The following is a 12557-nucleotide window of genomic DNA, read 5'->3' as shown; positions in this document are numbered from 1 at the left end:
ATAGCCCCTTTCTCTATTTCTAGTGAATAAACTGAAATTCAGAAGTTTGTATAAATTAACAGTGGAACAGAATTCAAGGTTCTCAGCTTTCCCACCATCAGTCTAACACTGAGTCTTGAATTTCAATGTTTACTACCTATTCTCATCAGAGGTCTCCCTCTCATGGCCACTTGCCTGGACATTACCACACTCAACAAACAAAAATCTAATCAATTATTTTTGTCTTACTCCCACAACAATGGCAACTGAACGCAGGCTGACTGGCATCATTTCTTTAGTTCTGGATCCCAGTATTGTTTAGTACTCATTAAATATTAAAAATTATTTGTTAATTAATGAATTTTAATCATACTACAGAACACTTAACTATAGACATTATAACCAAGCACTGCAATAAGTGGTATGTTACTTAAGACTGCATAATAGCATGCCAAAGCAAACAATCGAAAAAGCAGAAATCTTAGTGGATTTCTATAATGCCATTAGTCTTTATGCTTCTTTCTTGCTGCTCACATACATGACTCTACTAGACACTGGCACAATGTACAATTGGCTTTCACCACCTGCTGTCTCTTCAGTCACTGTTGTGTCTGTTGATACCTCAAGAACAACTCCCAGTAAACACTATGACTGAAGGACACACCAATAGCACTGTCATCACGGTAAACTTCTTTATGTCTCCACTTCAAGTCACTATTTACCTTCATTTTCTTTTGATAAAAAACCTACCATATGGCAACAGTTTCTGTCACTTTTTGTACATTACTAATTTGTGTTTCTTCTTTGTCTCCTGACAGGGAATACTGCATAGAAGTTTTGTTAACATAACAGTGTTGCTGGGTGTTATAAACATTCATTGAAAGGTACATTGAAGTAGGTCCCTCTTATCTAAACGTTCACCTTTTGTGACCTAACTTTTATAGTTTCAGTTACCTATAGTTAACCCTAAATGGTAAGTGAAAATCCCAGAAATAAACAATCCACATATTGTAAACTACATGCAATTCTGCACAGAAATCTCACACCACTCCTCTCTATCCCACCTGGGAAGAGAAGCATCCACACAGTCTGTATACATTTATTCACTTAGAGTACCCACCTCAGTTATTAGGTTAACTGTCACAGCATAGAGTAGCTATAGTCGACTTAGTATGGCACAAAGTACAATCATAAACATTGACAGTATTTTAATTGTATACTGTTGTAACTCCTATTTTATTAACATTGTTATTAATCTCTTACTATAATTGTTATAAACTATCTATGGTATGCATATAATGAGAAAGCACAGGATATATTATGGGTTTTGGTATTATAGTGGGTTTCATATACTCACTGAGAGACTCAGAGAATAACTTCCCTATGGCTAAGAGGAAACTAATTGTGTGTGTGTGTGTGTGTGTGTGTGTGTGTGTGAAACCAGTTAAAAATGACACATACATAACTGCTTCTATCATGAAAATCACACAATATTAGTGGCATGGTATTCTTTATTTTGAATATTTATGTGTAAGACTATACAACTGTCATAAAATGGCTAATTTTTCTCTTTTACTATAATAAAGGTTCAAAATTTTTATGCCAATTTATTCACCACAAATTATTATTAAGACTATTAATAAATGAAACTTGAACTTTAAAAAAATACAGGATGCATCTTGATTAGCAGAATTTGTATTAGATGGACTGAAGTCAGTGAGAAAATTCTCACATAACTATGACATGTCAGAAAATAATTATTCAGAAAAAAATGTAAGGCTCCCCAGTGGTAGTGTTACATGTGAGCCAGCAACCTTCAGGCTGCAATTAGCCTTCAGAGAGCAAACCAACGGCTGCTCTGAGTCAGGGAAAGAACTTGTCCATGGTTCACATCTTTATTTTCTTAGCTTTTCAAGCAAATAATCAACCTGTAATAAAAAATAAATTTAAAAAACATGAATATATGGCTCATTCTAGTTATTAGTGCCTCTGTTAGATAATTCTCCTTGTAATACCAAAGAACAAGAAATAATCATATTTTGTTTTAAAAATATCTTACAGAAAGAAAATAAAATAGTCCTATAAATTATAGTAAAATAAAAATATAAACAGGCAGATTCCAAGTAACATTAAATATTTAAAAGCTTCTATACGAAAAGAAATATAAATACAATATTAAAAATGTTATAAACTAGATATAGAAGAAACAAGATCATATTACTAAAGGACAGGTCAGTCTGAAAATGTTATATCCTGTGAGATTCCAATTATAAGAAATTCTTAAAGCCCAGTATTGTGGCACATGCCTCAATCCCAGCACCTGGGGATCTGCAGAGGCATGCAGATCTCTGAGTTTGAGGGCAGTCCAGTCTAAGTTCCAGGAGAGCCAGAGCTACATAGCGAGATCCTGTCTCAAAAAACATAAACAAAATGGGAGGAAGGAAGGAAAGAAGGAAGGAAGGAAGGAAGGAAGGAAGGAAGGAAGGAAGGAAGGAAGGATCTAACTAACTCTAAAAAGGAAAATTTTGGAAACATTAAAAGTATCACTGGTAGCTAAGAAACAGAAGGAGAATAAAACAGCAAAGCATAGAGGGTGTGTATGGAAGTGAAATGATTCCATATGGATGGCCCCACAGGGGATACAGGTTATACAGCTACCCAGACCTACAGGGGATATGGCAATAGGAGTGGAACCTGAAGTGAGCTACACCTGGGGTAGTGATGGGTATCAGTGTTGGCTCTTTGATTAGAATAAGCATATGACTACGGTTGGGATGTGGTAAGGAGAAACACTGTGCATAGGAAATAAGAAGATATCAAACTGCATGCAATCCCCTAGTACTGCATGCAGTTTGTACTCCTCTCCGAGCTTTAAAACTATCTATCTATATATGATGTTTCAATTAAGAACACCAGAATTTATATCTAGATCTGAATTTTTTTTGTTTGCTTTTGTTTTGTTTTGTATTGCTTTTTGTTTTTTGAGACAAGAACTTCTCAGTGTAGCCCTGAGAATTAGTTCTGTAGACCAGGCTTGCTTCAGACTCACAGAGATCCACCTGCGTCTGTCTCCCATGTGCTGGAACTAAAGGTATGTGCACCACCACCCAGCCCAGATCGAAATTCTTAAAGCTCTGCTTTTCTATATATGTTCTACTTCTCATCCTATAGAGTCAGATTGCCCAGAAAATTCCTCAAATTCAAAGTATTATTTGGAACTGAGAACTGTAGCATGAGCCTGTCATCCTGGCTCCCACAGGAGGCTGGTACAAAGATCCCAATTTCAAGGCCTATCTGGATAACACACATCTCAGGGCTGGAGGTAGGGCTGAAATATATCAACAGAGGAAAATGTTGCCTACTAGCATAAGACGATTCTGGTTCAATATTCATCAATGTTAAATTAATTAAATTCTGGATATATTTTTTTCTGGGTGCAGTTTATGAAGATAAGTGGTTAAGACAAACAGAATTCTTTGTCAGTGCAATAAAGAAAACAAGAACGATAGGGCCAAAGCCTTTAAACTTGCTGCTACACTGCTGCCGTGATGGGAGCGCTCACCGTGATAAACCAGTAGGAATCCCGCCTGTAAACCACCCTCGATAGGAAGCCGAACTCTTTGGCGGGCGCTATGACATGAAGGTGCAGATGAGAGACGGAGCAGAACGGAGGCACATGGAAGCCCATTCTGAAACACAAGGCGCCACTGACCACTCACTTCTCAAGGCGTCTGACAGTACACGTCAATCAGAGATAATTACCCAGAGGCGAGCAAATTCCATTCATAGGTCTTCCTTATGCACAAGCATTGCCAAAGTCCTTCATGCTGAAGTTCATAGACAATTCTCACCATTTATCAGGGGCAGCCTCATACAACCTCTAGAAAGTCGAGCTGCATTATTACTAGTCAGTTTGATACTTAGCATAATAAGCAGAATTCTGCAAAGATATGCTCATGTAAATGACCCTCAACACAAATGAATTAGCATAAGAACATTCAGGCAGTGTTCGTTGCTTTAAGACATAGCCAGTAGATGGCAGACTTTTGCCTTTAATACAATACCCAGACACTAAACCACATTTCCATAGTAATATTAATTATTACAAAAAAAACAAGCTTTTGTAACCAGAAAAGGTTCTTGTCAAATACTAAAACAATTTAGATGCCATTTGTCCATAATTTCCTAATTTATAAAACATTTATGAGCTCATTCTTTTAAATAGGAAAGCATTTAATTCTTAAAAAGCAATTGTTCAGCAAATAATTAAAGTTAACTCTACATTAAAAGCCTAATGATGGTGTGTATGTGTGTACATCTATGGCTGGGTGTCATAACCTAATGGTGGTGTGTACATGTGTACACATGTAGCTGCGTGTCATAACTGACCCTCTGTCTTAGGACAGGTCTTTCTCTAAACCTGAAGGTAGCCCAGCAGCCAGAAAGCCTCAGAAGCTCCTCTCTCTGCCCCTATCCTGGACTTCAGGTAAGCTTACACCATGGTAGCCTTTGACTTGAATTCTAGGCACTCGTACTCGGGTCCCTGGGCTTGCACTGCAAGCACTCTTGCTCAGCAAACCAACTCCTTATTCTCAACAATGTATTTCTAAACCATGTAAGTCTGCAGAAAAAAATCTAGTTTACCCAACTTTATAGAAATTAACAAATAGAACTACAAAAAGGAAAGACTTTGGGCTGAAGAGATGGCTCAGTGGTTAAGAGCACTGACTACTCTTCCAGAGGTCCTGAGTTCAAATCCCAGCAACCACATGGTGACTCACAACCATCTGTAATGAGATCTGATGCCCTCTTCTGCTGTGTCTGAAGACAGCTACAGTGTACTCACATACATAAAATAAATAAATAAATCTTTTTTTTAAATTTTAAAAAAGAGAGAGAGGACTGTTTTTGTCCTATTTTACCTACCTATTGTATGTACACACTTACTTGTCTGTCCGAACTACAAGTGAAATTTTGGGAAGATGCTGAGGCATGAGAAGAAAATCTACTAAGTTTACACTATCAGTGGACTTCACCTCGTGTGCAGGAATACTGCACCTGAAGCACAACTCTGCCACCACCGCTTCCCTTCTCATGAGAGACAAACTTCAGAAAAACCAAGAATTAATGTTAGTTTCTACTCAGAACATACGCACCTCACATCTGTGAAGTCTGTGAAATTATTCCTCTCAAGAATGGTTTTTCCAACAGTGACCATGCTCTCAACTGTAAAGCAGGAAAGAAACTATTACACTATGCTATACAGTAAGCTCACTAAAACTTTACTTCCTTTGGGCTATTTATTTTATCTTTACCTATGTTTCTCTGGTACTTTTTAATTAATTACTTTTATTCTTTGTATATGTAAGAGTCCGAATGTATGTCTGTGAACTATGTAAAAGACCACAGAGGTCAGAAGAGTTGTCAGGTCCCATGGAACTAGAGTTACAGACAGGAATAAGCTGCCATGCAGGTGCTGGGAACCAAACCCATGTCCTCTCAGAAAGCAGTGAAGTGTCCTTAACCTCTGACAATCTCTTCAACCCCCTATTCTCTGGTATCGTGAAGTGGAAACTGAAGTTACTTATTTTGAAACCCATTTTCTTCTCAAAAAAAAAAAAGATTTATTTTTATTTGTATGTACGTGTGTGTGTGTGTGTGTGTGTGTGTGTGTGTGTGTGTGTGTGTGTGTGTGTGTACCACATGAGTGAAAGTACACACAGAGGCCAGAAGAGAATACCAGATCTCCTGGAGCTGGAGTTACAAGCATTTGTAAGCAACTGTGAGGTGCTAGCCCTCTGGAAGAGCAGGAAGCAGGCTTACCTTCTAAGCTGCCTCTCCAGCTCCTTCAGACTTTTCTCATATTAGCATCCAAAGCAACAAATAAGTGTCCCTTTAGGTACTTTAGCAATAGTCCACAAATTTTAATATGTTCTCTATTTATTTTTAAATTCAGCATTCTCTTCTTTGATTTATTTTGGAATTATTTAAAAACATTATTTCATTTAAAAATTCCTCTTTGACATATTTACTTAACTATAAGTCTGCTTCACATAAAAATATTTACTGCTATGCTAAATATCTAATTTAATTCCATAGCCCTCAAATAATATATTTTGTAAGATTTCAAACACAGTAAGTGCTACAAACTGTATTTTGATGCTTAGAATATGTTCTACCTGGTGAAATATGCTCTTAAAAACTATGCACTCGGGTTGGGGATTTAGCTCAGTGGTAGAGCGATTGCTTAGGAAGCGCAAGGCCCTGGGTTCGGTCCCCAGCTCCGAAAAAAAAAAGAACCAAAAAAAAAAAAAAAAAAAAACTATGCACTCAGCAGGTAAGTGGGATTCTATTAAGTATCAGTGAGTGGGATTCTATTAAGTATCAGTGAGTGGGATTCTATTAAGTATCAGTGAGTGGGATTCTATTAAGTATCAGTGAGTGGGAGGACTGCACATCGTTACCACATCCTTCCATGTACACATTATTTTCCTTACTTCATAAACTACCTTTAAAATGTTAGTATGAAAATATTCACATAAAAAGTACAAAGGGAGCAAGATAATGAAATTCCTAATGAGATCAGCATCAATATTTATAACTAGTTATGATAGAAGCTTCTAATGTCCATGAAGTTACCTTGAAGATAAAATAAAATGTCCTAAGAGGTCATATTATCTCTGGTAAATATCCAAAGAATGAAATAGAAACTTTTAGTAAGAAATACGCAATCAGTCAGTCATAGGGTAAATATTAAGTCTATAAGCATAAATGTTACCCTGTGTTTATCCATAATATATGTTCTAAAGCACATGGTTAAAACAAGTAAGTATAGAATTTTGTATTATTTAGAAACAACTTTCAAACTGGTAATTCAGTCACCTACAAGCTCATGAACAATAATGCTATAAAACCAAGATTTTTTTAATCTAAGAGTTTTCTTACCTCTAAAGAATTTAGTCTGATTTATCTGTTGTAGAATGCCATATAGTACTGCCAAACTAAACCCAGACCCTGGTGAGAAAGGCTACTAAACCAGACCTGGAATAAACTGAAAAGTGTCTTAGGAAAAGGTGTCAGAAAAAAGTTGAAGAAAGCGCTGAGTAGGTAATACAGAATAATCTCATAGAAACAACATTCGGATCTCCTTTTCAGAAGCTAGAAGTTCAAGACCTCCTAACTAAACTATGGTGCCGATTTATCTGCATCTGAAATTATCATGCAATATAAGTTCATAATACTTCATAACTTGTTTCTGATTTTTCATAGCATATTCCAATTTCAAAGTCAACAAAACAATCATTTAAAAGTGCAAACAAGGCCAGGCATGGTCATACATGCACAGTCCACTGAGGCTTCTGTGTGTTCACTGCTGAAGCCAAGATAGTGAGAGCCAGCCTTCAAAACAGCACAAAATACTATAAAGCACCATTCGCTATCTCTTAAAAGATTTTAAAAATTAAATATTCCCACATCTGAAATTTGCTTCAAATCCACTGTGGCTGGTTAATATATGAAAAGAAATGGCCACGAGTTACTAATTAAAGTCAGTGTGACAGACACATGGAAGTCTACTGTCATTTCTTAAACATTTCTATTTGGTTTCTTAAATAGAATGGTTCATTAAGTCTTACTTTCTTGACAACTTGACTAGCCTTTTTCTTTTTTAATTGTCACTGCCATATTTAAAGAGAACTCATCTTACCCATTTCTATGTGATCTTTGTTTAGATCCTTGCAACTTCCAATATGCTTTTTTGGCACCACGAGGTAATGGTGAAGTGCTGCTGGTTTGATATCTTTGAAACAAACCAGGTCTTTGTTCTAAAGAGAGAGACATACTGGTGAGTAAACCGAAAAACAAATTTCCCGACATTATTCTGCTGTGCTATGACTTAAGCACAGGGAAATGGCATTTATGTTCCAATCTAGGCCTAATGAGCATTTTCATAACTTAAATTCACAAAGATAAGCTTCAGCTTCTGTCATGTGGTATTTATTATATTAAGTTGATTTCAAGGAACAACTATGAGTAAAATTCATTAAAACTTTCTTACCAGAAATCTGTTTCAGCCCGGCAGTGGTGGCACACACTTTTTAATCCCAGCACTTGGGGCAGAAGCAGAGGCAGGTGGATCTCTGTGAATTCCAGGCCAGCCTGGTCTAAAGAGACAGTTCAAGCACAGCCTACAGGCTACACAAAGAAACCCTGCACAGACAATGAAGAAAGAGAAATCTCACTTTTAAATTTTATTATATATTTTCTCATCCCTACTTCAAGCTTTGATCACTCAAAATTAAAAGTTAAGTCAATGAACATAGTTTTTATCAGCAAAGTCCCCTGGACACACTGCTATCCATCAATTCTGTATTCCAGGACTCAGGATTCCGTGTCACGAGAACCTCAAATCCACACTATTAGCCATAATTAGCTATCATGCCAGGCATAGAGACTCTATTTTCCTCCATTTATTACGGTCTTTCAGAGGGTAGGCATAAACATTGGTGTCAATGGGATGCTTTAGAAAAGGTCAAGAAGCCATCAAGCCTCTGGCTGAAGAGATTTAATTCCTGATGAAAGCTGACGCTGACATGCACCTCCCACCCTGTTCAGGCCCAGCCCCACAAAGTCTGTTGTCTAGCAGTGCTACAAGGTGGAGGTGTGTGTGTGTGGTTGGGGTGTCCTGGAGTGGTTGTTGAGCCACTAAGTCCAGCCAAATCTACAAGCTTCAGTTTCTGTGAGCAACTCTGTCTAAGGCAATAAGGTAAACAGCAGTAGGAAGGGACAGCGAACACTCATCTCTGGCCTCTACACATGCACACGTACACAAACCAACACGATAGATACACTGTTTTACATTTAGAGGCAAAGAAACTGGGTATTTTAGTTACCTGTTAACTGCATTTCCACTAAGCTGTTAAGATACTGAACTCGGTTCTGTGATTTTACTGTCCTCTATTGTACTACTGAACCAACCACTATTAAAAAACAAATCCAATCAGAAAGACATATTGCCAAAAATACAAAATTATCTGTGTGTGTCCATATATGCTTGTTGTTGTTGTTGTTGCGCTGGTGACCAAACCCAGGGCCTAACATGCTTACGAAGCCTAGCAAGTTCTGCCACCGAGCCACGGTTTCTCTTTTTTTCTTTTCCTTTTTGGTTTTCCTTTGTAGACCAGGCTGGCCTCAGACTCAGAGATCTGCCTGTCCCTGTCCCCCAAGTGCTGGGATTAAAGGTGTGTGCCACGACTGCCAGGCTACAGCTGTCCTTTATAGTAAGACTTCCCAGGGCAAAATGCTGCAAAGAAGCCAACTGTCCCTAACTCAGTGACAGTGTTGGGAAAACCAAGCGATCGAGTACCGAATGCCTATTAAAGGATCACTGCACAGCTGTGGAGTATTGGTCTGGGACAGAGTCTTCCAAAGCACAAAGCAGAAGAGGCTGTGTAACGCTCTCCCATGCTGTTCTAGCTGCAACTTTCCCAGACTACTCCAGGACCTGCTTCTATTCTTCTTCCAACATTTTCCTAACAAATAATTCTCAAGTATTTTCTACGCAGCTACAATTTCTTCCCAGGAACTGTCCCTTCATATCTAAACCAAGCAAGTACATTTGAAAGAACATCTGCGTAGCATGGTATCTAAGGTGTTAGCAATTTTAATTAGCAAAAGAGCAGTTAAATCAGCTAATATTACTAAGTATGGGCTCTGGCATGGCAACATTTCTATGGTTTCTCAAACATTTTTTCATTTTTCATTTCTAAGAGCCCACTTTCTTTCTCTCCTTTGTTTGCTTGGGTTGTTTCTTTGTTTTGTTGGTTGGCTTTTCAAGAGATTTCTCTGTAGCCTTGGCTGTCTAGGAACTCACTGTATAGGGCAGGTTGGCCTCCAACATAGCGATCTTCCTGCCTTTGCCTTCTGAATGCTGGAATTAAAGGCATGTACCACTACCACTGGGCTATTTCTAGGAGACCCTTAATAATAATTCATATCAATACCATGAGATATGAATACCAGGCATGGTAATATATATATATATATATATATGTATATATATATATATATGTATATATATATCTTTGTGACTCATACACAAAGAGTAAAACACTGCCCTTGGTACTGGTAAGCCCCCTACTAAGAATATGTGGTATGTCCTTTGCTTAAATGAATTCTGAAAAATACAGTAAGAAAACCATACAGAGATCTCTGAGGCAAAGAATCATCTCTGACTTTTGTTGGAAAGTCTTGCAAACAAATTCTTCATGATGTTGGTAACCCTGATTATTCCAAATCAAACAATTTCTTCTGCCATTATTTGTATAATTACCAACACCATATATATATATATATATATATATATATATATATGTATATATATATAGTATACCAACACCTTATATAAGTCCAATCATTCGTTTACAACGAATATATGTGTAATGAGAGTTTTAAATGCAAAATGATAAATCTCTCTCAAAAGATTAACTCTCTATGAGGGATGATGAGATGCAAAATATGTTTGAGCCAGGGGAAAGGGAAAGTTTTCTGGAATTTCCAGGTATGTCATGGCTGTTGCACTCTTGAACTCGCAGCAAGTATGATTAACTACAAGTGATCTGCATAGGTTTGAATCCTGTCCAGATCTTGTAACGAAAAGGGGAGGCGTTCATGAAGCCCTCGCGGTTGATAAGAGATATTTTTCCCAGTGGTGTGTAGCCACTTACAAGCTATGAACTGTTAGTTATCAGTTCGACTTCAGACCCAGTCATGAAACTCCATTTCGCCTATTTTCAGTCAAATTCACTCTTCGTCACCACGCCCATGACCTGTTTTCTGCTAGTTGTACGCTCTCTAAGGATACTGGAAATGTACATAACTTACTATCTAGAGAAGAGGAAGACTCCTTATAATAAAAACAAGGACACAGGATGCTGCTGTGTTGCAAATGCATGCAGAGGGAGGCGAGTGTGCCTGGCTCCATTACTACTATCTCTCCCTACTGAGCAGCAAAGGCACCTCTGGAGGACCTCTGGGTCCCTGAAAGAAGTCAATTACACGGTAGGTTTAGCAGGTCGGTGCAGAGACAGAAGCCTGCGAGCCTGGATTGGAGGTCGGGCTCCCACCCACCCCGGCCTGTCGCCGCCCACCTCACAGTATAAGAGTTCAGTTTCGGGTTCCTGACCCGCCGCGACGCGGCAGAACACGCAGTTACTGTCATAGTCCCTGGACTCCGAGGTCCCAGGCGAGGACACCTCAGGTCCTGCTTTGGCAGTGACCGTACAGTCGGGATTCGGCTCTCCAGCTAAGCCCGCTTGCTTTTCAGCCATGGCGGCCGAGAGGCGACCTGAGGATCAGCTGAGCTGCTCAAGGCCTGGCGCGTGCGCACCCGTGGCACCCGGAGCCGCCGCCTTGCTCCGCCCTCCTAGCAATGCGAAGTCTGCGCACGCGCAGGGACAGACACTGGGAAGGGGAGACTGTCAGTGGGCGAGGAGGGCGCGGTAAGGCTTGCCCTGACCCCGCCCGTCGCTCCGTGATGACGCAAACAGCTCAGTTTCAAGAACCTAACCAGGGGCTTGGGAGTTGCCAATAACCTTAGTCTAAAGTGCAAAGGATGTTGTTTCCACTTCTCTATATAGTGTATCACGCTCTAGTTATAAAAGAAAAAAAAAGTATAGAAGTTCGATTTTTTAAGGGTATAAGAGGATGAGTAAAATGTATAGAGAGCCTTGTTTGGCAAAGTGAATTTTCCTTGTTTTCTGTGTACTTGTTCAGTCACAATAATTTTAGGATCTGAAAACAAAAAACAAAAAACAAACAAACAAAAAAAAAACCCAGCCAAACTGTACTTGACATGTTTGCTTTTGTTTATAGTGCAATGCAAATCAGAATAAGGATCTCTCCTATGTCACATGTCATATACCGAGAAAAGGCAATAGTTGAGAAATTACCTCCCAGCTCTTCCCTGTGTCTCACCGGGTTCATTGTAACAATTTTCTCTTGTATTTCCTGCTATTCAGGAAAGAGAGAGAAACCCTTTGGGAACAATCATGCCAGAAAAATATCAGTTCTTAAGTATGATTGTGAGCTCACCTTTTGACAATACACGGCCTTTGCTGAGCACCAGTACTGAGCATTCCCTATGCTTCTCTAACTGTGAAACTTCCCAAGTTTAATTATTTTATTACAGCTCTACAGAAAGAAACAGATTCAGACTTCTATCTTACCCCTTACCCAAACAATAGCAAAGTTTAAATAAGTGTCTATTTATGTTCTATGTTTATCCGTAGAACAAATATTTTTAAATGCACTGTTTTGTTTTGAGATAAATTCTTGCTGATTCCCACCTCACCTGGAAATCTTCCTGTGTCAAACCTCCTGGTACTGTGCTGACCCTGCCTCTTTCCTGATGCTGAAGTTTACTTGAAATGATTGACAACAATAGTTATGACATTGGCGCTTGTCGATTTCATAATTGCAATTACTTAGTATGACTTTAAATTTGGTAATGCTTTTAAATGAATTGTGTTGTAATCCAAAACAGCAACATGTTAGGTAAAAGTACACGCAAATTGAAGACA

At 38.6% G+C, this 12557-nt stretch overlaps 1 protein-coding gene across 2 annotated transcripts; it reads right to left on the bottom strand.

Moving 5' to 3' along the window:
* Positions 1–1472: 1472 nt before the first annotated feature.
* Hint3 (histidine triad nucleotide binding protein 3) lies at positions 1473–11336 on the bottom strand. Of its 2 annotated transcripts, NM_001100825.1 has the most exons (5): positions 11127–11336; positions 7685–7802; positions 5136–5205; positions 3542–3668; positions 1473–1907 (listed from the first exon to the last, which is right to left on the bottom strand). In NM_001100825.1, the coding sequence occupies exons 1-5, from the start codon at positions 11304–11306 to the stop codon at positions 1875–1877; spliced, it is 528 nt and encodes a 175-aa protein (NP_001094295.1). In that variant the 5' UTR covers positions 11307–11336; the 3' UTR covers positions 1473–1874. The 2 variants fall into 2 exon arrangements, with proteins under 2 accessions (NP_001094295.1, NP_001263362.1); NM_001276433.1 differs by lacking the exon at positions 3542–3668.
* Positions 11337–12557: the final 1221 nt, after the last annotated feature.

Source organism: Rattus norvegicus, chromosome 1, assembly GCF_036323735.1.
Source record: "Rattus norvegicus strain BN/NHsdMcwi chromosome 1, GRCr8, whole genome shotgun sequence".
Classification (NCBI taxonomy): domain Eukaryota; kingdom Metazoa; phylum Chordata; class Mammalia; order Rodentia; family Muridae; genus Rattus; species Rattus norvegicus.
The sequence above is the reverse complement of the archived record's forward strand: the minus strand, read 5'-3'. Positions and strand labels throughout refer to the sequence as shown.